The following is a 20,961-nucleotide window of genomic DNA, read 5'->3' as shown; positions in this document are numbered from 1 at the left end:
CACCACTGCTGTGAACAGCACCCACCAGAGGAGTCACTGCCAACTGAGAAGCAGCTGCTACCATGACTGCCTAAGGAGCAACCGCAGCCTGAGAAGCCACTGCCACCCAAGGAGCAGCCCCTGCACGGCTCGACATCTATATCAGTCGGTGAGACCAAAAATAGGTAGACAAAGATACCCCCAAAGGAAAGAAAAGGAGGCATCGCCAGAAAAGCAGCTAAGTGAAACAGAGGCATGCAATATGTCAGAAAAAGCATTCAGAATAAGGGTCATAGAGTTCATAAACCAGATGGAAGAAAAAATCAACACCTTATGTAAGAATCAAGAAGAAATGGATGAAAAAATCAACAACTTATGTAAGAATCAAGAAGAAATGAAGAGTGATATAGCTGCAATAAAAAACACCATGGAAAGTTTCAACAGTAGACTAGGAGAAGCGGAGGACCGAATTAGCGAATTAGAAGACAGGGAAGCAAAACACAGCCAAACTGAATTGCAACTGGAGAAAAAATTAAAAGACAGGAGGAGAGCCTAAGGGAGCTATGGGACAACATGAAACGAAGCAACATACTAATAATAGGGGTGCCAGAACAATAGGAAGAGGAACAAGGGTTAGAAGACCTATTTGAAGAAATAATGTCAGGAAACTTACCTGATGTGGCAAAGAAAAAAGTCACACAAGCACAGAGAGTTCCAAACAGGATGAACCCGAAAAGACCCACACCAAGACACATCATAATTATGATGGCAAATATTCAGGACAAAGAGAGAATCTTAAAGGCTGCAAGAGAGAGAGAAAGTTACATACAAGGGAGCTCCCATTAGATTATCAAATGATTTCTCAACAGAAACATATCAGGCCAGAAAAGAATGGAAGGAAATTTACCAAGTGATGTAAACCAACGGACTGAATCCAAGAATACTCTATGCAGCAAGGCTATCATTCAAAATTGAAGGGGAAATAAGGAGCTTCACAGACAAAAAAACAAAAACAAAAACGCTAAGGGGTTTATCACTACTAAACCAGCAATGCAAGAAATGCTAAAGGAACTAGTGTAAAAAGAAGAAATAAAAAGGTAAGAAGGAACACAGACACAAAAAATAAAAATGGCTACAAACAAGTACCTTTCAATAATAACTTTAAATGTAAGCAGACTAAATGCACCAATCAAAAGACATTGAGTGGCTGAATGGATAAAAAACCACGACCCATATATATGCTGTCTACAAGAGACCCACCTCAGAAAAAGGGACTCAAACAGACTGAAAGTGAAAGGATGGAAAAACATCTTTCAGGAAAATGGAAATGAAAAAAAAGCTGGGGTAGCAGTACTTATACCTGACAAAATAGACCTCAAAGTAAAGGCCATAAGAAGAGATAAGGAAGGCCACTTCATAATAATAAAGGAATCGATACAACAAGAGGATATAACCCTGATAAACATATATGCACCCAATGCAGGAGCACCCAAATACATAAAAAACTCCTGGAAGATATCAAGGGAGAGATGGGCAACGATACAATCATAGTAGGGGACTTTAATACACCACTGACATCACTGGATAAATCCTCTAGACAAAAAATCAGCAAAGAAACAGCAATTCTAAATGACTCAATAGATCAGTTAGACCTAATTGACATCTTCAGAGCATTTCACCCCAAAGCAACGGAATATACATTCTTCTCAAGTGCACATGGGACATTTTCAAAAATAGACCACATATTGGATCACAAGCAAAGTCTCCCCAAATTCAAAAAGATTGAAATCATATCAATGATTTAATATCAATGGCATAATATTAGAAATAAACTACAATAAAAACATTCCAAAAAATTCAAACACTTGGAAGCTGAATAGCATGCTATTAAAAAATGATTGGATTATCAATGAGATCAAAGAAGAAATTAAAAACATCCTGGAGACTAATGACAATAAAAACACAACAATGCAAATGCTATGGGACACAATGAAAGCAGTCCTGAGAGGGAAGTTTATACCTCTACAGGCCTACCTCAAAAAACAAAACAAAAAAAATGGTAATAAATCATCTAATTCAACAAGTTAAAGAATTAGAAATAGAGCAACAAGAAAAGCCTAGTGTAAGCAGAAGGAAGGAAATAATAAAGATCAGAGCAGAAATGAATGACATAGAGACAAAAAAAACATTACAAAAGATCAACAAAACCAAGAGCTGGTTCTTTGAAAGGATAAAGAAGATTGATGAACCTCTAGGTAGGCTCACCAAGAAGCAAAGAGAGAGGACCCAAATAAACAAAATCAGAAATGAAAGAGGGGAAATAACAACAGACCCCACCAAAATACAAAGGATTGTTAAAAAATACTATGAACAACTCTATTCTAACAAATTAGACAACCTGGAGGAAATGGTCACATTCTTAGAAAAATACATCCTTCCAAAACTCACTCAGGAAGATTCTAAAAATCTCAATAGGCTGATAACTATGGAAGAAATTGAAGGAGTCATCAAAAAGCTTCCAGCAAACAAAAGCCCAGGGTCAGACGGCTTCACAGGGGAGTTTTAGCAAACATTCAAAGAAGAACTAAAATCTATCCTCCTCAGACTATTCCAAAAAATTCAAGAGGGAGGAACACTTCCAAGCTCCTTCTATGAAGCCAGCATCACCCTAATACCAAAACCAGATAAAGACAACACAATGAAAGAGAATTACAGGCTAATATCCCTCATGAACATAGATGCCAAAATCCTCAACAAAATTCTGGCAAATCGGATCCAGCACTACATCAGAAAGATCATACACCATGACCACCTAGGATTTATCCCAGGAATGCAAGGATGGTACAATATCCGAAAATCAATAAACGTGATACATCACATAAACAAATTGAGAGATAAAAATCACATAGTCATATCAATTGATGCAGAAAAAGCATTTGACAAAATCCAACACCCTTTCTTGATAAAAACTCTCAGCAAGGTGGGAATAGAAGGATCATACCTCAACATAATAAAAGCCATATATGAAAAACCCACAGCTAACATCATACTCAATGGGCAAAAACTAAAACCATTTCCCCTAAGAACAGGAATTAGACAGGAATGCCCACTCTCACCACTCCTGTTTGACATAGTACTGGAAATATTAGCCATTGCAATTAGACAAGAAGAAGAGATAAAAGGCATCCAAATTGGAAAAAAAGTAAAACTGTCCTTATTTGCAGATGACATTATATTGTACTTAAAAAAAACCCCGAAAGACTCCATAAAAAAATTAATAGACTTAATAAATGAATTCGGCAATGTAGCAGGATACAAAATTAATGCCAAGAAATCTATGGCATTTCTATACACCAATAGTGAACTTACAGAAACAGAGACTGAAAAAGCAATCCGACTTACTATCGCATCAAAAAAAATTAAGATACCTAGGAATAAACTTAACTAAGGAGGTAAAAGACCTATATGCGGAAAACTACAGGACACTGAAAAAAGAGATAGAGGAAGACATAAACAGATGGTAGAACATACCATGTTCATGGAATGGTAGAATCAACATTATTAAAATGTCCATACTACCCAAAGCAATCTATAGATTCAATGCACTCCCCATTAAAATACCAACGGCATATTTCACAGACCTAGAAAGAACTCTCCAAAAATTCATCTGGAATAAAAAAAGACCCCGAATAGCCACAGCAATCCTGAGAAAGAAGAACAAAGTAGGTGGGATCTCAATATCAGATTTCAAGCTGTATTACAAGGCCACTGTTCCCAAAACTGCCTGGTACTGGCACAAGAACAGACATATAGATCAATGGAATAGAATAGAGAACCCAGAAATTGACCCAAACCACTATGCCCAATTAATATTTGACAAAGGAGGCATGAACATAAGATGGAGTCAAGACAGTCTCTTCAACAAATGGTGTTGGGAAAATTGGACAGATACATGCAAAAAAATGAAACTAGACCACCAACTTACACCATACACAAAAATAAACTCAAAATGGATACAGGACTTAAACATAAGACGGGAAACCATAAAAATACTAGAGGAATCCACAGGCAGCAAAATCTCTGACATATGCCGAAGCAATTTCTTCACTGATACTGCTCTTAGGGCAATGGAAACTAAAGAGAAAATAAACAAATTGGACTATATCAAAATAAAAAGCTTTTGCACAGCAAAGGAAACTATCAACAAAACAATAAGAAAGCCCACTGCATGGGAGAACGTATTTCCCAATGATATCAATGATAAGGGTTTAATCTCCAACATTTGCAGGGAACTCATACAACTTAACAAAAAGAAGATAAACAACCCAATCAAAAAATGGGCAACTGATCTAAATAGACACTTTTCAAAAGAAGACAGAAGGAAGGCCAAGAGACATATGAAAACCTGCTCAAAGTCACTAATCATCAGAGAAATGCAAATCAAAGCAACAATGCGGTACCATCTCACACCTGTCAGAATGGCTATCAACAACAAATCAACAAATGACAAGTGCTGGTGAGGATGCGGAGAAAAAGGAACCCTGTGCACTGCTGGTGGGAATGCAGGCTGGTGCAGCCCCTGTGGAAAACAGTATGGAGTTTCCTCAAAAAACTAAAAATGGAACTCCCATTTGACCTAGTGATCCCACTTCTAGGAATATATCTCAAGAAACTAGAAACACCAATCAAAAAGGATATATGCACCCCTACGTTCATAGCAGCACAATTCACCATAGCTACGATCGGAAACAGCCTAAGTGCCCATCAGCAGATGAGTGGATTAAAAAACTGTGGTACATCTACACAATGGAATACTATGCTCTGGTAAAAAAGGAGTTCTTACCATTTGCAACAGCATGGATGGAATTGGAGAGCATTATGCTAAGTGAAATAAGCCAGGCAGAGAAAGATAAATACCACATGATCTCACTCATTTGTGGAATATAATGAACAACATAAACTGATGAACAAAAACAGATCCAGAGACAGAGAAACATCAATCAGAACGTCAAACTTCAGGGAAGGCAGGGGAGGGTGGGGGTAAGGGGGAGAGATCAACCAAAGGACTTATATGCATGCATATAAGCCTAATCAATGAACACAGACAACAGGGGGGTGGGGGGTAATGGGGGAATAAGGACACATATGTAATACCTTAATCAATAAAGAAATTAAAAAATTAAAAAAAGAAAGAAACAGCCATACACTCTTCAAACTGTTATGCTGTCAAGCACCCCCCAGTAAAGACAATGGGCCCAGTGTGGAGGCACTGAAGCTGCCCTTGGTGAAGTGACCTAGGTGTACTCTAAGGTGAAGGATCCTGATCCCAGCAGCCCTTTTTGGTGTCCTTTACACACACACACACACACACACACACACACACACACACCCATAAATTTTTTTTTTACAGGGAAGTTTTTCAGGATTTACCAACAATATGTGATTGGTAATAAGAGACATAGAAAGTTTATGAAGGAATTGCATTCTATTTTTTTTGTTGTTGTTGATTGATTTTTTTTTTTTTTTACATTTTTACTTCTCTATCCTTCAAACAACAGTCTTGAGATAGTACATTCCTACAGTTGAAGAAGGGGTCTTGACACCTCCTAAAGCTGCATGCTGAGTCTCCTGGCTATTGTAATAAAAAGTAGTATGACAAAACTGTGTATGATTTATCTTAGGTAAACTGACTCATTGATAGTACAGCAATGACCGAGCATTTACTGAATACTCAGTGCCTGAAGGGAGGAGTTTAACACATTTATTACTTGTGTGTGTGTTTCTTTTTCTGTCACAACATTTTTTATTATATTGAAATCATAAATTTAATAAGTGAAACTCCAAGAGAAAAAAAGAAAAAAGTATTAAAAATAACTCTCGCTAAAATAATCTGGAAATGGATACACAAAGTAAAAAATGTAAATTGTGACAGCAAAAACAATAATATGGGGGAGTAAATGGGTAGATTTTTGTATGTGATTGAAATTAAATTGTTACAAGCTTAAAATTGACTAATAAGTATACACAAAGCAAAAACCTACAGCAGATACACACAACATCAAGTGAAAGGAATCAAAGCATACCACTATAGAAAACCATCAAGCCCTGGCCACATGGCTCAGTTGGTTGGAGTGTCTTCCCATACACCAAAAGGTTGCTGGTTCGATCCCTTGTCTGGGTATGTAGGGGAAGCAACAGATAGATGTTTCTCTCCTCCCCCCCCTCCCCCGCGACTCCCTCTCTCAAAATCAATAAAAACATATCCTTGGGTGAGGATTAAAATGGAAAAAAAAGAAAAGGAAAAGAAAATAATCAAATTACACAGGAAAACACCAAGAGAGGAGGAAAGCAGTAAAGGAAGCACATAAAGCTATAAAAACAATCGACAAATCCTTCCGTATCAGTAATTACTTTAAGTGTAAAGGAATTAAATTCTCCAATCACAAAACATAGAGTGGCTGAATGGATAAAAAATAAAAGGAAACCAACAATAAAACCCAAGACCTGACTTCATGCTGCCTACAAGAGACTTGTATTGACTTTAAGGACACACATAAGCTAAAGGAAAGGGGTGGAAAAAATTCAATGTAAAAGGAAACCAATGAGAGCAGGATTAGCAACTATTAATCAGACAACAGAGCTTGAGCTTCTGACCATCATTGCCAGAGCCTGGGGGCAGGAGGAGGGACAGTGGCACAGAAGGAAGGGAAGAGAAAAGGGGGATGTGGAAACTGGGGGTGGGGTCCTCACAAAGCAACAGCAGTGTGGAGGCAGAGATCACTGGGTGTAGGTTCTAGCCCTGGCTGTTTCCAAGTGCTGCGTGAGTGGGGATTTGGATGCTGGGATGAAAAGAGAAAGAGGTAAGGGTGTAGCTGAGATTTCCAGCCCAGGTGACTCCATATGAGGAGGGTGAAATCAGAGAAGTCAGGAGAGGGGATTGGCTTGAGCTGAGGAATAGGCCTACCCTCCTCTTGCGGTTCACCTGGAGAACAGAGTTCTCCTTGGAACTTTGTGGACCACCCAGACCCCAGGGAACTTCAGAGTTATTATGACCCAAGCTGTGCCTGGTCAAGGACCATGTTATCATGGCACCTGGTTGGGTAAGATTCACTGCCTGGCCTGCATAGGTCTGAGTTTACCCATCTGTCCAATCAGAGGGGGTGTAACTTCAACACTGGAATGTTCCTGAAAGATCATTTCTAGGCCTACTAACCCCACCACTGCACTCTGGCTCCTCCATCCTTCTTACGGTGTTCTCTTGGCCCAGGTCCTCATGCAGCTCTAGGCTCACTTGGCTGGGAACCCACTTGCTGCCTTGTAGCCCCACTTGGGGCCCTCAGGACAGCTCAGCAAGCCTCACATTCCCAGCTCTGTCCATATGTCAGGCAAGTGTTTCAAATTCTCTCTATGTCTTGGAGGAGCACCAGAACTCAGGATCAAAGAGTTTCAGCAGCTTGGTGGAGGTGAACCCTCTGGGGGAGTTCTGCTTGGGTGGAATTGGGGAGTAGGGGAATGGGAGCAATTGGGCTGTGGGAAGGATTAGGGGTTGATGCTTGCTAGCAGGATGGGCAGGAGCCAGGGCATTGAAACTGGGTGTCTTCAATGGAGAAGAACTGTGCTGGCAATTAGACAGACATGAGCAGAGCAATGATGATAGGCCAGGTACAGAGGTCACCAGGGTGAAGAGCTCTGGAGGCCTAGCAATGGGCAAAACTTGGAAAACAAGGACTTCACCCCCAAGGTAATCTTTCTTCCCCTAGCATATCACTCATCATGGGGTTTGGACTCCCTGACCTTTCATATCTCTGGCTATGTTGTTCAGACTTCCTGTTCTGACAAGTCTGGTCTGACCCCACTGGTCTAACACCTGGTGCTATTCTCACTGTCAGTTGTAGTCAACGGCTGCTGTTCATTCCTCCCTAGAAATAATATCTGGGTGTCAGTTGTATTTCAGCTCCAGGCCCAGAAAAGCAGCAAAACCACTCAGGACCATCTGCATTGACCCTTCGCCCTGGCACAAACCAGTCAGTGGAGACCACAACCCTGAAAGGACCCACTTGGAAAGCTGATGAATGTTCTATTGAGATCCTCCCCTGGGGTCTCCCCTAAGATCTCCACTCTTAAACGCTTTTAGGATGGAAGACCCAGTGCACTCTCCCTCCTGGGAGCATGCCCATGCCTTTCAGCACTCCTCCCCTCCCCTCCCCCATTATTATTACCTTTACCTTCCTCACTCCCAAGCTCCAAGGGCCCTTCTTTTGCTTCTGTAAGTTGTTTTCTGAACCCCTTTGGTATGCCATTCGTTTCTGATACCTCTGTGATTTTCTAAGTAAAGTCCCCTTTCAGTTTGAGTCTTGGCTCTGAATTCTTCCCTAGTCAGAACTCTAATACCAAGGTTGCTGAACCAAGGTCCTATCCGACCCCTCTGGTCTAACACCTGGTGCTGTTCTCGCCGTTGTGGTCAACAGCACCAGAAAACAAGAGACTGGTCTTAACTAGGAGAGGTCAGGAGAAAGCAGTGAGCCACTGCAGCCTGCCCACCCTCTCACTGGAGAATGGTGCCCTGACACTGCTGGGCAAGTGTCCTGATCTGGGCTCCAGGAACTTTGCATCTCTGTCCTGGTTCTGCCTCTACCTCCCCATATATGTCATGACTCCTCTTCGTGCCTCAAATCCCCTCTTATGAGGCTGAGAGCCTCTGCCACCCACAGCTGTCAGTAGTAATAACATCTGCAGGGGCAGCAACAGTAGCAACAGAACAGTTCACTGAGCACTTACTAGGAAGTGGACTCTGTGGTGGGTGTCTAACATGGATTACCTCTTAACCCTCCTACAGTCCAGGAGGCAAGCTCCTATCCTCTCATGTTACAGATGGAGAGAGGATGCAGAGAGCAGTGAAGCGACTTGCCCAATGTGGTTGTGCCAGGACTGGAACTTGTTTCTCCCCAACTCCCCTCTGTGCTTATAGCACAAACCAGGCAAGTGGCCTCTTGGCAGGTGGGTGTGAAACCCACATCCTCCTGTTGGTGCCTTTTGGGAGTCAGCCTCTAGTCTCTCTGGCCAGGTGCTGTGAGGACCCATGGGTTGCTGGGAATGCACTTGGCATTCTTCCCCTATAAGCCTCTTAGCCTCAGTCTAGTCTGAGTCTGGATCCCCCCTTTGACAGGGCAGTTCCAAGGGTCAGGTTTGGTGGGAGGTTCAGCAGGGTGTGGGTGGGAAGGAGATGAACAGCAGGCAGAGGGAATTTTGTCTACTCACCTGATTGCATAGCTAACTCTTTCCAGGCTGTGGCACACAGCTGGCTCAGGCCCATCTGCTCCCAGGTCTGCTGGGCCAGGTCCCAGGCCTGCTGCTCCCCGTACTGAGCCACAAGGCATGAGGCCACCTTCATGCCAGCCACCTCCTCTGGTTGAGGTGGGGTCACCCCAGGAAAGTGCTGGCAGAGATCTGTTTCAGGCAGCCGCAGCAGGAACTCCCTCAGCTGCTCCTTGCTCATAAACTCCAAGATCCAGGCCAGCTGCTGCTCGACTCCACCAGCCATCTTTGCTGCACCATCCTTCTCTGCTGCACTGAGTATGTCTCTTGCACTCAGTGGGATTCAGAAGGCCTTTGGAATGTTCACTGGGGAGAGTGGGTGGTGAAGGGATCAGGCAGACAGAGAAGAGCAGTCATCCTTGGTCCCTACCACATCCCAATGCTTCCCCTCCCTAGATGCTCCACAAGGAAGAAACGATGTAAAAGCAGCTGCCTGGTGGCTCCCAACAACCAACACTAGGTCATTATGGTCACCTGGTAAACTCCTATTCAGCATTCAGAACCCACTTTTGTAAACCCCAGGGCATCTGCCAACAGATGATGTTGGGAGAAGGGATGTGAAGGAGAGAGGCAGGAAAAGGCATAGGAAGGAGGAGTCCAGAGGGGGCTGGGAGACACTGGAAGAGATCAAGTTACTGAGTTGCTGGGTCTGGTCTGGGGGCAGGCAGGAGTGTGAAGGGGGCAGGGATGGGATGATGGGATATTCGGAACACTCACTGTTCTGTGCTCCTCAGTCCTCAGTCTCCTGAGACCTGGACTCTTTGGACCAAGCCTTGAGCTGCAATGCTGATAGGAGGTGGGGGAGGGGGAGAGGCAAAGCACAGGGTGGGCTTTGAGAGCCCAGGGTTGAGCTCAGAGCTGCCCCATCCACGTCTCTCCAGACCTCTTCTGGTCCCAGGTCACCAACCAGGAAGGACAGCCTCACCCAGCCAGAGAGGAACAGAAATCACCCAGAAGAAACCACATGGGGGTGAAGTCAGGGGAGGGGAGGGGCCATCATGATTTTGAGCAGAGAAGGGACTTAGAGCCAAACACCCAGACAGGCCACATCTACAGTCTCCATCTATAGTGAGGCCAGGGGCACAAGGACAGACAGTCTGGTGCCCTGGATGCAGACCCATGTAGCATGAGGGACTCGCCTCTTCACATGACACCCTGCCAGGGCCCCCGCGCATCTTTCTGCTGAGCCAGGGTTGAGAAACTCTTCAGGAAGTTGAGTGTAGGGATAGAGGCAGCTCTCAGGAAGGGTGGGACCCCTGAACCTTCCTGCGGAAGCAGGGTTCCTGAAGCCCAGTTCATCTTGGGAAAACTGCTGGACCTCCAGCGTATGTGGGGTCAAGTTTCACCCGAAGCTTGCTGTGACTAGGGTATCAGGGGGCCACCCAGACCTATGGAATCATGATCTAAAGATCCACTTTTGTTGTCTCTGGTGAGGACTTTTTGGCAAAGTAAAGATCTTCTAGAGCATCAGTATGCCACTTGGGGTCATGGTGATGGCCCACCCCACTCTGAATCCTGTGTCTGCCTGAGGAGCCAAGAGAGGGCTTAGGGTTTTTTTGTGTCACGTTCTTTAAAATATCCTGGTTTTAATGGCTCTGCTAGCATGCCACATACTTAAATCCTCTTGAGTTAGTAAAACTTTCAAAATTCTCCCCCTCTCACTAATACTTCTAATAAGTTACATTTTTTCCCTGTTTTTTTTTATTAAGGTATTATATGTGTACATATCTTATCATTGCCCCCCCCCCACCCCACTCCCATACATGCCCTCACCCCCCAGTGTTTTGTATCCATTGGTTATGCTTATATGCATGCATACAAGTCCTTCGGTTGATCTCTTATCTCCCCCACATCTCCCTAACCTTTCTGCTGTAATTTGACAGTCTGTTTGATGCTTTACTGCCTCTGTATCTATCTTTTTGTTCATCAGTTTGTAATGTTCTTTATTATCCACAAATGAGTGAGAACATGTGGTATTTTTCTTTCATGACTGGCTTATTTCACTCAGCATAATGCTCTCCAATTCCATCCAGGTTGCTGCAAATGGTAAGAATTCCTTCTTTTTTATGGCAGCATAGTATTCCATTGTGTAGATGTACCATAGTTTTCTGATCCAGTCATCTGCTGACGGGCACCTAGGCTGTTTCCAAATCTTAGCTATTGTAAATTGTGCTGCTATGAACATAGGGGTGCATATATCCTTTCTGATTGGTGTTTCTAGTTTCTTAGGATATATTCCTAGGCGTGGGATTACTGGGTCTAATGGGAGTTCCATTTTTAGTTTTTTGAGGAAACTCCATACTGTTTTCCACAGTGGCTGCACCAGTCTGCATTCCCACCAGCAGTGCACGAGGATTCCTTTTTCTCCACATCCTCACCAGCACTTGTCGTTTGTTGATTTGTTGATGATAGCCATTCTGACAGGTGTGAGATGGTACCGCATTGTTGTTTTGATTTGCATCTCTCGATAATTAGTGACTTTGAGCATGTTTCCATGAGTCTCTTGGCCCTCCTTCTGTCTTCTTTTGAAAAGATTCTATTTAGGTCCGTTGCCCATTTTTTTAAATTGGATCATTTATCTTCCTTTTATTAAGTTGTATAAGTTGCATGTAGATGTTGGAGATAAAACCTTTGTCAGTGATAACATTTGCAAATATTTTCTCCCATACAGTGGGCTTTCTTGCTGTTTTGTTGATGGTTTCTTTTGCTGGGCAAAAGCTTTTTATTGTGATGTAGTCCCATTTGTTTATTTTCTCTTTATCTTCCATTGCCCTGGGAGCAGTATCAGTGAAGAAGTTCTTTTGGCATATGTCTGAGATCTTGCTGCCTGTGGATTCCTCCAGTATTTTTATGGTTTCCCGTCTTATGTTTAAGTCCTGTATCCATTTTGAGTTTATTTTTGTGTATGGTGTAAGTTGGTGGTCTAGTTTTATTTTTTTGCATGTATCTGTCCAATTTTCCCAACACCATTTATTGAAGAGATTGGAGAGTTCTTTCTAGGTCTGTGAAATATGCCATTGGTATTTTAATGGGGAGTGCATTGAATCTATAGATTGCTTTGGGTAGTATGGACATTTTAATGATGTTGATTCTACCAATCCATGAACATGTTATGTTCTTCCATCTGTTTACGTCTTCCTCTATCTCTTTTTTCAGTGTCCTTTAGTTTTCCGCGTATAGGTCTTTTACCTCCTTAGTTAAGTTTATTCCTAGGTATCTTAATTTTTTTGGTGTGATGGTAAATGGGATTTCTTTTTTAGTCTCTGTTTCTGTAAGTTCACTATTGGTGTATAGAAATGCCATAGATTTCTTGGCGTTAATTTTGTATCCTGCTACATTGCCGAATTCATTTATTAAGTCTAATAGTTTTTTTATGGAGTCTTTCAGGTTTTTTATGTACAATATCATGTCATCTGCAAATAAGGACAGTTTTACTTCTTTTTTTCCAATTTGGATGCCTTTTATTTCTTCTTCTTGTCTAATTGCAACGGCTAATACTTCCAGTACTATGTCGAACAGGAGTGGTGAGAGTGGGCATCCCTGTCTTGTTCCTGTTCATAGGGGAAATGGTTTTAGTTTTTGCCCATTGAGTATGATGTTGGCTGTGGGTTTATCATATATAGCTGTTAATATGTTGAGGTATGATCCTTCCATTCCCACCTTGTTGAGAGTTTTTATCAAGAAAGGGTGTTGGATTTTGTCAAATGCTTTTTCTGCATCAATTGATATGACTATGTGATTTTTATCTCTCAATTTGTTTATCTGATGTATCACGTTAATTGATTTGCGGATATTGTACCATCCTTGCATTCCTGGGATAAATCTTAGGTGGTCATGGTTTATGATCTTTCTGATGTAGTGCTGGATCCGATTTGCCAGAATTTTGTTGAGGATTTTGGCATCTATGTTCATGAGGGATATTGGCCTGTAATTCTCTTTCATTGTGTTGTCTTTATCTGGTTTTGGTATTAGGGTGATGCTGGCTTCATAGAAGGTGCTTGGAAGTGTTCCTCCCTCTTGAATTTTTTGGAATAGTCTGAGGAGGATAGGTTTTAGTTCTTCCTTGAATGTTTGGTAAAACTCCCCTGTGAAGTTGTCTGGCCCCGGGATTTTGTTTGCTGGGAGCTTTTTGATGACTGCTTCAATTTCTTCCATAGTTATTGGCCTATTGAAATGTTTAGATTCTTCCTGATTGAGTTTTGGAACATTATATTTTTCTAGGAATATGTCCATTTCCTCCAGGTTGTCCAGTTTGTTGGAATAGAGTTGTTCATAGTATTTTTTAACAATCCTTTGTATTTTGGTGGGGTCTGTTGTTATTTCACCTCTTTCATTTCTGATTTTGTTTATTTGGGTCCTCTCTCTTTGCTTCTTGGTGAGCCTAGCTTGAGTTTCATCAATCTTGTTTATCCTTTCAAAGAACAAGTTCTTGGTTTTGTTAGTCTTTTGTATTGCTTCTTTGGTCTTAATGTTATTTATCTCTGCTCTGATCTTTATTATTTCCTTCCTTCTGCTTACACTGGGCTTTTCTTGTTGCTCTCTTTCTAACACTTTGAGTTGTAGGGTTAGGTAATTTATTACCACTGTTTTTTTTTTTTTTTTTTTTTTTTTTTTTTTTGCTGTAGGCTTGTAGATCTATGAACTTCCCTCTCAAGACTGCTTTAGCTGCATCCCATACATTTTCGATTGTTGTGTTTTCATTGTCATTTGTTGCCATGATGTTTTTTTTTTTCTTCCTTGACCTTTCTGGTAACCCAGTCATTGTTTAATAGCATGCTGTTTAGTCTCCATGTGTTTGATTTTTTTGGATTGTTTTTATTGTAGTTGATTTCCAGTTTTATGCCACTGTGATCTGAGAAGATCCTTGATATGATTTCTATCTTCTTGAATTTGAAGAGACTTTGCCTATGTCCCAACATATGGTCTATTTTGAAAATGACCCATGTGCACTTGAGAAGAATGTATATTCTGTGGCTTTGGGGTGAAATGTTCTGAAGATGTCAATTAATTCCATCTGGTCTAGTGAGTCATTTAGGATTGATGTTTCTTTGCTGATTTTTTGTTTAGAGGATTTGTCCAATGGTGATAGTGGGGCATTAAGGTCTCCTACTATGATTGTATTGCTGTCAATCTCTCCCTTGATATCCTCCAGGAGTTTTTTTTTTTTATGTATTTGGGTGCTCCTGTATTGGGTGCATATATGTTTACCAGAGTTATTTCTTCTTGTTGGATTGCTCCCTTTAGTATTATGAAGTGGCCTTCCTTATCTCTTGTTATGTCCTTACTTTGAAATCTAATTTGTCAGATATAAGTATTGCTACCCCAGCTTTCTTTTCATTTCCATTAGCCTGAAAAACCTTTTTCCATCCCTTCACCCTCAGTCTGTGTGTGTCTTTTTTTGTAAGGTGGGTTTCTTGTAGACAGGAGATATATGGGCCATGTTTTCTTATCCAATCCATTACCGTATGTCTTTTGATTGGGGCATTTAATCCATTTACATTTAAAGTTATTATTGATAGGTACTTATTTGTAGCCATTTTTATTCTTTACCCCTGTGTTCCTTCTTCGCTTCCTATTTCTTTCTTTCTTTCTTCTTCTTCTTCTTTTTTTTTTTTTTTTTTTTTTTTTTTTTTTTTTTAACAGCAGACCCTTTAGCATTTCTTGCATTGCTGGTTTGGTGGTAATAAATTCTCTTAGTCCTTTTTTGTCTGTGAAGCTCCTGATTTCACCTTCAGTTTTGATTGATAGCCTTTCTGGGTACAGTATTCTTGGATTCAGACCCTTCCTTTGCATGACTTTGTATATTTCATTCCATTCCCTTCTGGCCTGATGAGTTTCTGTTGAGAAATCAGTTGCTAGTCTGATGGGGGTCCTTTGTCGGTAACTTTCTGTCTCTCTCTTGCCGCTTTTAAGATTCTTACTTTGTCACTGGTGTTTGCCAGTTTGATTATAATGTGCCTTGGCATCGGTCTTTTGGGGTTCATTTTGCTTGGGACTCTGTGAGCTTCTTGGATTTGTGTGGGGTTTTTCTTCCCTATATCAGGGAAGTTTTCTGTCATTATTTCTTCAAACAGGTTTTCTATTCCTTGCTCAGTTTCCTCTCCTTCTGGAACCCCTATTATGCGGATGTTGTTTTATTTTGTGTTGTCCCAAAGTTCCCTTAGGCTCTCCTCCTGCTTTTTTTTTTTTTAATTATTTTTTTTCCTCTTTTTTTCTCTCCTGCCTTAAATTTTTTTTTTCTAGAAGCTGCTCTACTTGGGTATTTTTTCCTACCTTGTCTTCTAGCTCACTGATGCCATCCTCTGCTTCTTCTAGTCTACTCTTGATGCTTTCTATTGAGTTCTTTACAGCAGCGATGTCTTTTTTCATTTCTTTTTGGTTCTTCTTCATTTCCTCTTGGTCGAATTTGTCTTCCATTCTTTTCAGCCACCTTATGACCATTTCTCTGAATTCTTTCTCTGGAAGGTTGCTTGCCTCCATTTCGTTTACTTCCTTTTCTGGTGATGCCTGCTTTTCTTTCATATAAGGGCTGTTTCTTTGTCTCCCCATGGTCTCTCTTCTCTGGATGTCTGGTTATGTAGCTCTCTCTCTCCTTATCCCAGGCGAAATCTGACCTTTCCGTGGTGGAGTGTGGAGCTCTTCTGAATCTGCGTGTTTGCCCCAATTGGGGACCGGTGTTCTGGGGTTCGCAGCTGTTCGGTGGGTGCCGCAGTTGTAGATATTCAGGCTTCCGATAACATCCACTTTCCCCTTCAAGATCATAAGTTACATTTTAATATTATACTTTTGGCCAGGGGTTGGACAACTCTGGCCACATCATGATGGCTAACCTGTGACCTAAGAATGATTGTTACATTTAAAAATGGTTGAAAAAGTCAAAGAAGAAGAATATTTCATGATATCAAAATTATAAAACTAGAGGCCTGGCTCATGGATTCATGTACTGGTGTGGTCCCTTGGTGTGGCCTGCGGGGATTGGGCTGAAACTGCAGTCCTACGCTGCCTTGCCTGCTGCTCCTGCCTGCCACTCTTTCTTATCCCATCCTCGCTGTGCCTGCCACGCTCGCACCCAGTCAGTCCCAATAGGGAGAGCCTCGTGCCACCACAGCAGCACTCACCAGCCATGAGCCCTGTGTCTGGTGCCTGTTCCTGGTGGGCGGAGGGGGGGGGTGTGTCGGGATGTGATTGGCCCTCTGGGTTGTGGGACACCCTTGCTGGCCTGGGATCCGGATTCTTCCTGCTGACCTTAGTGTTGGTTGTCGGGAGCCACCAGGCGGCTGCTTTTATATCATTGCTTCCTTGTGGAGCATCTAGGGAGGGGAAGCGGCTGCAGTGCCCAAGGCTGACTTCCAGGAGGCCTGCAGTGCTGTCTGGATTGTATCAGCAGTGCCGGTCCATCGGTGCCTGGCCTTTCTCTGGAGATTGGACCTGCAGGACTACTGAGGGAGTGAGTGACTGCCGCCAGGCTGGTGGGCCACTGGAATGGGTCAGTCAGCTTAGCGGCGTTCCCACTGTGGGAGTGCACTGACCACCACGGGGCAGCTACTGCGTTGAGCGTCTGCTCCCTGGTGGTCAGTTTGCATCACAGCGACCAGTCAACCGGTCATTCAGTTGCTTAGGCTTTTATATATATATAGAAGATTGTCAAAAATCAACAACAAAGAGAATATGAAAGGAGCAGGAGAATGACTGAATCACATACAAGGGGACTCCCTCAAAGCTATGAGCAAAATTTTCAGCAGAAACTTCACAGTTCAGGAGAGAGTAGATGATACATTCAAAGTGCTGAAAGAAAAACAGGTAAGAATAATTTACCTAGCAAAGGTTTAGAAATGAAAGAGCTATAAAGGTATTCCCACATGGGGGTGGGGCCAGGGGTAGGGAGGGACCATTATAGTTCTGAGCAGAACAGGGACTTAGAGCCAAACACCCAGACAGGCCACATGTACAACTAGGCCAGGGGCACAAGGTCAGGTAAGTTGCTGTACTGGGTGCAAATCCATGTACCCTGCAGTACTCGCATCTTCACATGGCACTCTGCCTGTCCATCACCTAGAGCCTACCCACAGAGCCAGGGCTGAAGCTCTTCACGATGCTGAGTGTGGGGCCAGGCCCAACTCTCAGGATTGGTGGGCCTCCTAAGTCTGCCAGGGAAGCTCCTTGTTGGGGTACTATAGCAAGGTCAGGGACCCTCCCAGATTCTCAGAATTTTAAGGGCTTCTGAGGTCCATTGCATTCGTGCCATGTGTTCTGGCCAGGGGGCTGTTGGTTTTGTTAGCTCAGCACTCAACCAGTAATCATCCCATCTGAAAGGGAAACAGCCCCTGCCTCCTTGTTGCAAAGCCAGTTCTCTGGGGAGCTTTCTTCTTTTGTGGAATTAGCAGAGATGTGGACTCTAGATGGAGGAGTGACGTTATCTAAGTCATCCCCTGTTTGTAGTAGCTTCTGGAGATGCCTTGAATTGACCTGGGATGGAGAGCCTAGGCCAGTGGTCCACAAACTCATTAGTCAACAGAGCCAAATATCAACAGTACAACGATTGAAATTTCTTTTGAGAGCCAAATTTTTTAAACTTAAACTATATAGGTAGGTACATTGTTATTAACTTAATTAGGGTACTCCTAAGCTGGCTTTTGCTAAAAACGTCCTCAATCTGATTGAGGCATGTGGCTCGCAAGCCACGATTTGCCGACCACTGGCCTAGGCCTAAGGAACTTCAGCCCATTGCTCACCAAGACCCAGACTCCTGGTGTGGCTGATTTATTTCTCTGAGCCTCAGTTTGCTTATCTATTAAATGGAACATCATAGTTTTGCCAAGAAACTCAAATTAAGCAAAAGATCATAGTAACCTCTGAAAATGTTATATAATGCTATTTTTAAAAAAGTAGGCAATAAACACACTGGAGGACATTCAACAGCCAGACTCACCAGGAGTGGAAAATGCTACCCTAGGAAGTGGGTTGATCAGAGGGACCTGAGCCTCTATGAAGGGCCCTGAGACCCAGTGTGGTGGGAGGTATGGCCTGGAGAAGGGGTGTGATAGGTTTTATTTCCTCCTGACCCTAACTAATTTTGGCACCCACTCTCTGGACATCAACTGGGTATCGTACAACTCAATTCAGTTCTGACACTAATTACTTGGAGTTAGTGCAGGCCCCATGGGCTTAAGGGTTCAGTCTGACAAGACTGCTCCCCACCTCAGATCCCAGCTCCCCACCTTTCTGTCCAACCTGGCAACAAATTCGGAGGTCTCCATGACCCCCTCTTAGATTTAATAATTATCTAGAACAACTCACAGGACTCAGAAAAACACTACTTTCTGGTTTAATCAAAAAGATATTAACTCAGGAATAGGCAAATGGAAGAGGCGCATAGGGCAGGGTTTAGTGGATTTCATGGAGTTTTCATCACTGCATTATGTAGGAATGGCTGATTAAATCAGGCCTTGGTGATTGCCTTCATCTCCCGTCCCTCACCATGCCTTGGGTTTTCTGGTGACCAGCCTCCATTCTGAAGGCATTTAGAGGGCCCCGCCCCTACTCATTTCACTAGTATACAAAAAAATTTATCACTCCAGAAATTTCAAGGGTGTTAGGAACTGTGTGCCAGGAACTGTAGACAAAAACCAAAGTGATTAAAAAAATGTTTTTATTGATTTCAGAGAGAGGAAGGGAGAGGGAGAGATAGAAACATCAATGATGAGAGAGACTCATTGATCAGATGCCTCCTGCATGCCCCCTACTGGGGGTTGAGCTTACCCCTGCATGTGCCCTGACTGGGAATCAAACCTGTGACCTCCTGGTTCATGGGTCAAAGCTCAACCACTGAGCCACATCGGCCAGGCAGGGAGTCCTTCTTAGTATCTTCTTTCTCAGGGTTCACACTAGTCAGCAATTCTTCATTTGAGTGAAAGCTTGCGGTTTTTGCCTTTCTTTGTTCTCTCCAGACCACAGTTCTCTCTTGGATTTGAATCTTTAAGACCCTGGATGAACTTTTAATTTGTTTTACAGCCTCAAGTCTTTATTGGTTAACACAGACAACCCTTCCAAATGACATGGACACACTCACCTTTAGTGCTAATGGAGCACCACTGCCTCACACTTATGCCTACGAGGTGGAGGTGTCCTGTACTTATGGCCATCTTCCACGTTTGAGCCTGATCACCCTGATGCCCAGGGAGGGAGACCTGAACGTGCAGTTTGACTGCTGACGGTGCACTGGATGCCGAGAGCCAGGCTTTGTGCCCAGACCCTTCCCCTTCTCCAGCTGCATGCCTCCCCGGTGGCCTCACCCAGGCTCAGGACTTGGAATGCCCTCCATGGGCTGATGATCTCACATTTGTATCTCCAGCCCCAACCATCCCTCTGATTTTGGAGCCTTTATCCAGCAGACTCCTCCACCTCTTGGGCGTATCACAGCCATCTCAGACTGAACTCCCCAGACGGGAGCCCCCAATTTCACCATTTCTCGTATCCCCTCCAGCCTTCTCTGCCCACAGACTCTTCATTTCAGGAAATGACAGTTTGGGCCCCAAACATGGACTCCTCTCTTTCTCTGAACCCTCACATTCCATCTATCATCAAGTCCTGCCAATGTCATATTTTTAAATAGAACCAGAACCTCATTGTCACCACACACATGGATACCCTTCCAGATCCAGCTGCCACAGTCTAGTCCCAGATCACTGTGCTGTTCCCCCCCGCCCCACCCTCCCCGACCCCAACTGTTCCCCTGGCTCTGAGGTTGCTCTCTAGTGTCTATTCTCAAACCAAAGCCAGAATTGCCCCTTTAAAACAAATCAGGTCGGGCCACCTCTCTGCTCAAAGCCTTCCACTACTCTTTGTTTCAATTAGAGGAAAAGCCAAACTCCTGCCAGTGGTGCACGGGGCCACATGTGGTCTGGCCTCAGTCTTTGTCTGCCTTGCGGCCTCCTGCTGCTCTAGACCCTCAGGTCTCCTTTTGTCCCTGGAACAAAATCTCCTACCTCAGGGCTTTTGCAATTTCTTGGGATGATCTTCCCCAGACTGAAGGCTTATCACCTCACCTCCTGAAACGCAGCAACCTCCTTCGCCCAGCTCCTACTACTAGACCCTTACCTTGCTTTATCTGTCCAGCCCTTTTCTCACCTTGACCTTATTGATTTGTTTATTTGTTTACTTTCTGTCACTCTCAGCTGCCATTAGAATGCTAGGCTAGCTCCTTGAAGACAGAGGCTTCTTACTTTATTTGCCATTGCACTTCCTGTGCCTAACACAGAGCCTGGCCACAGTATCAGAGCAGTAGAAACTGCATGTTTTGAATGCCTTTGGAACTATTGCCTTTATATTTCTAAACAGCTACTCACTCTGGCCATTAGATGGCAGTCAAGTACGTCCTGTGCCTTGAAACAGCCTCCTAAGTTTGGTGAAGGACCCTTTCAGGTCTGATTTAAATTTTTATTTTTAAATTTCAGAGAGGAAGGGAGAGGGAGAGGGAGAGAGAGAGACAGAGAGAAACATCAATGATGAGAAAGAATCATTGATCAGCCGCCTCCTGCACGTCCCCCACTGGGATCGAGCCTGCAACCTGGGAATGTGCCCTGACCGGGAATTGAACCCTGGCCTCTGGTTCATAGGCCAACGCTCAACCACTGAGCCACGCCAACTGGGCAGAGGTCTGAATTTTTA

General features: G+C 43.3%; 1 protein-coding gene across 1 annotated transcript in view; it reads right to left on the bottom strand.

Moving 5' to 3' along the window:
- Window positions 1-9,520, bottom strand: part of NLRP1 (NLR family pyrin domain containing 1) — a gene marked incomplete at both ends in the record, with an annotated part of 98,962 nt that extends 89,442 nt beyond the window's left edge. Inside the window, 1 exon segment of the mRNA XM_080677366.1 lies at window positions 9,238-9,520. Coding sequence (XP_080533492.1) covers window positions 9,238-9,520 — 283 coding nt within the window.
- Between the last annotated feature and the right edge of the window lie 11,441 nt (window positions 9,521-20,961).

Source organism: Plecotus auritus (assembly GCF_963455305.1).
Source record: "Plecotus auritus genome assembly, chromosome: 7".
Classification (NCBI taxonomy): domain Eukaryota; kingdom Metazoa; phylum Chordata; class Mammalia; order Chiroptera; family Vespertilionidae; genus Plecotus; species Plecotus auritus.
The sequence above is the reverse complement of the archived record's forward strand: the minus strand, read 5'-3'. Positions and strand labels throughout refer to the sequence as shown.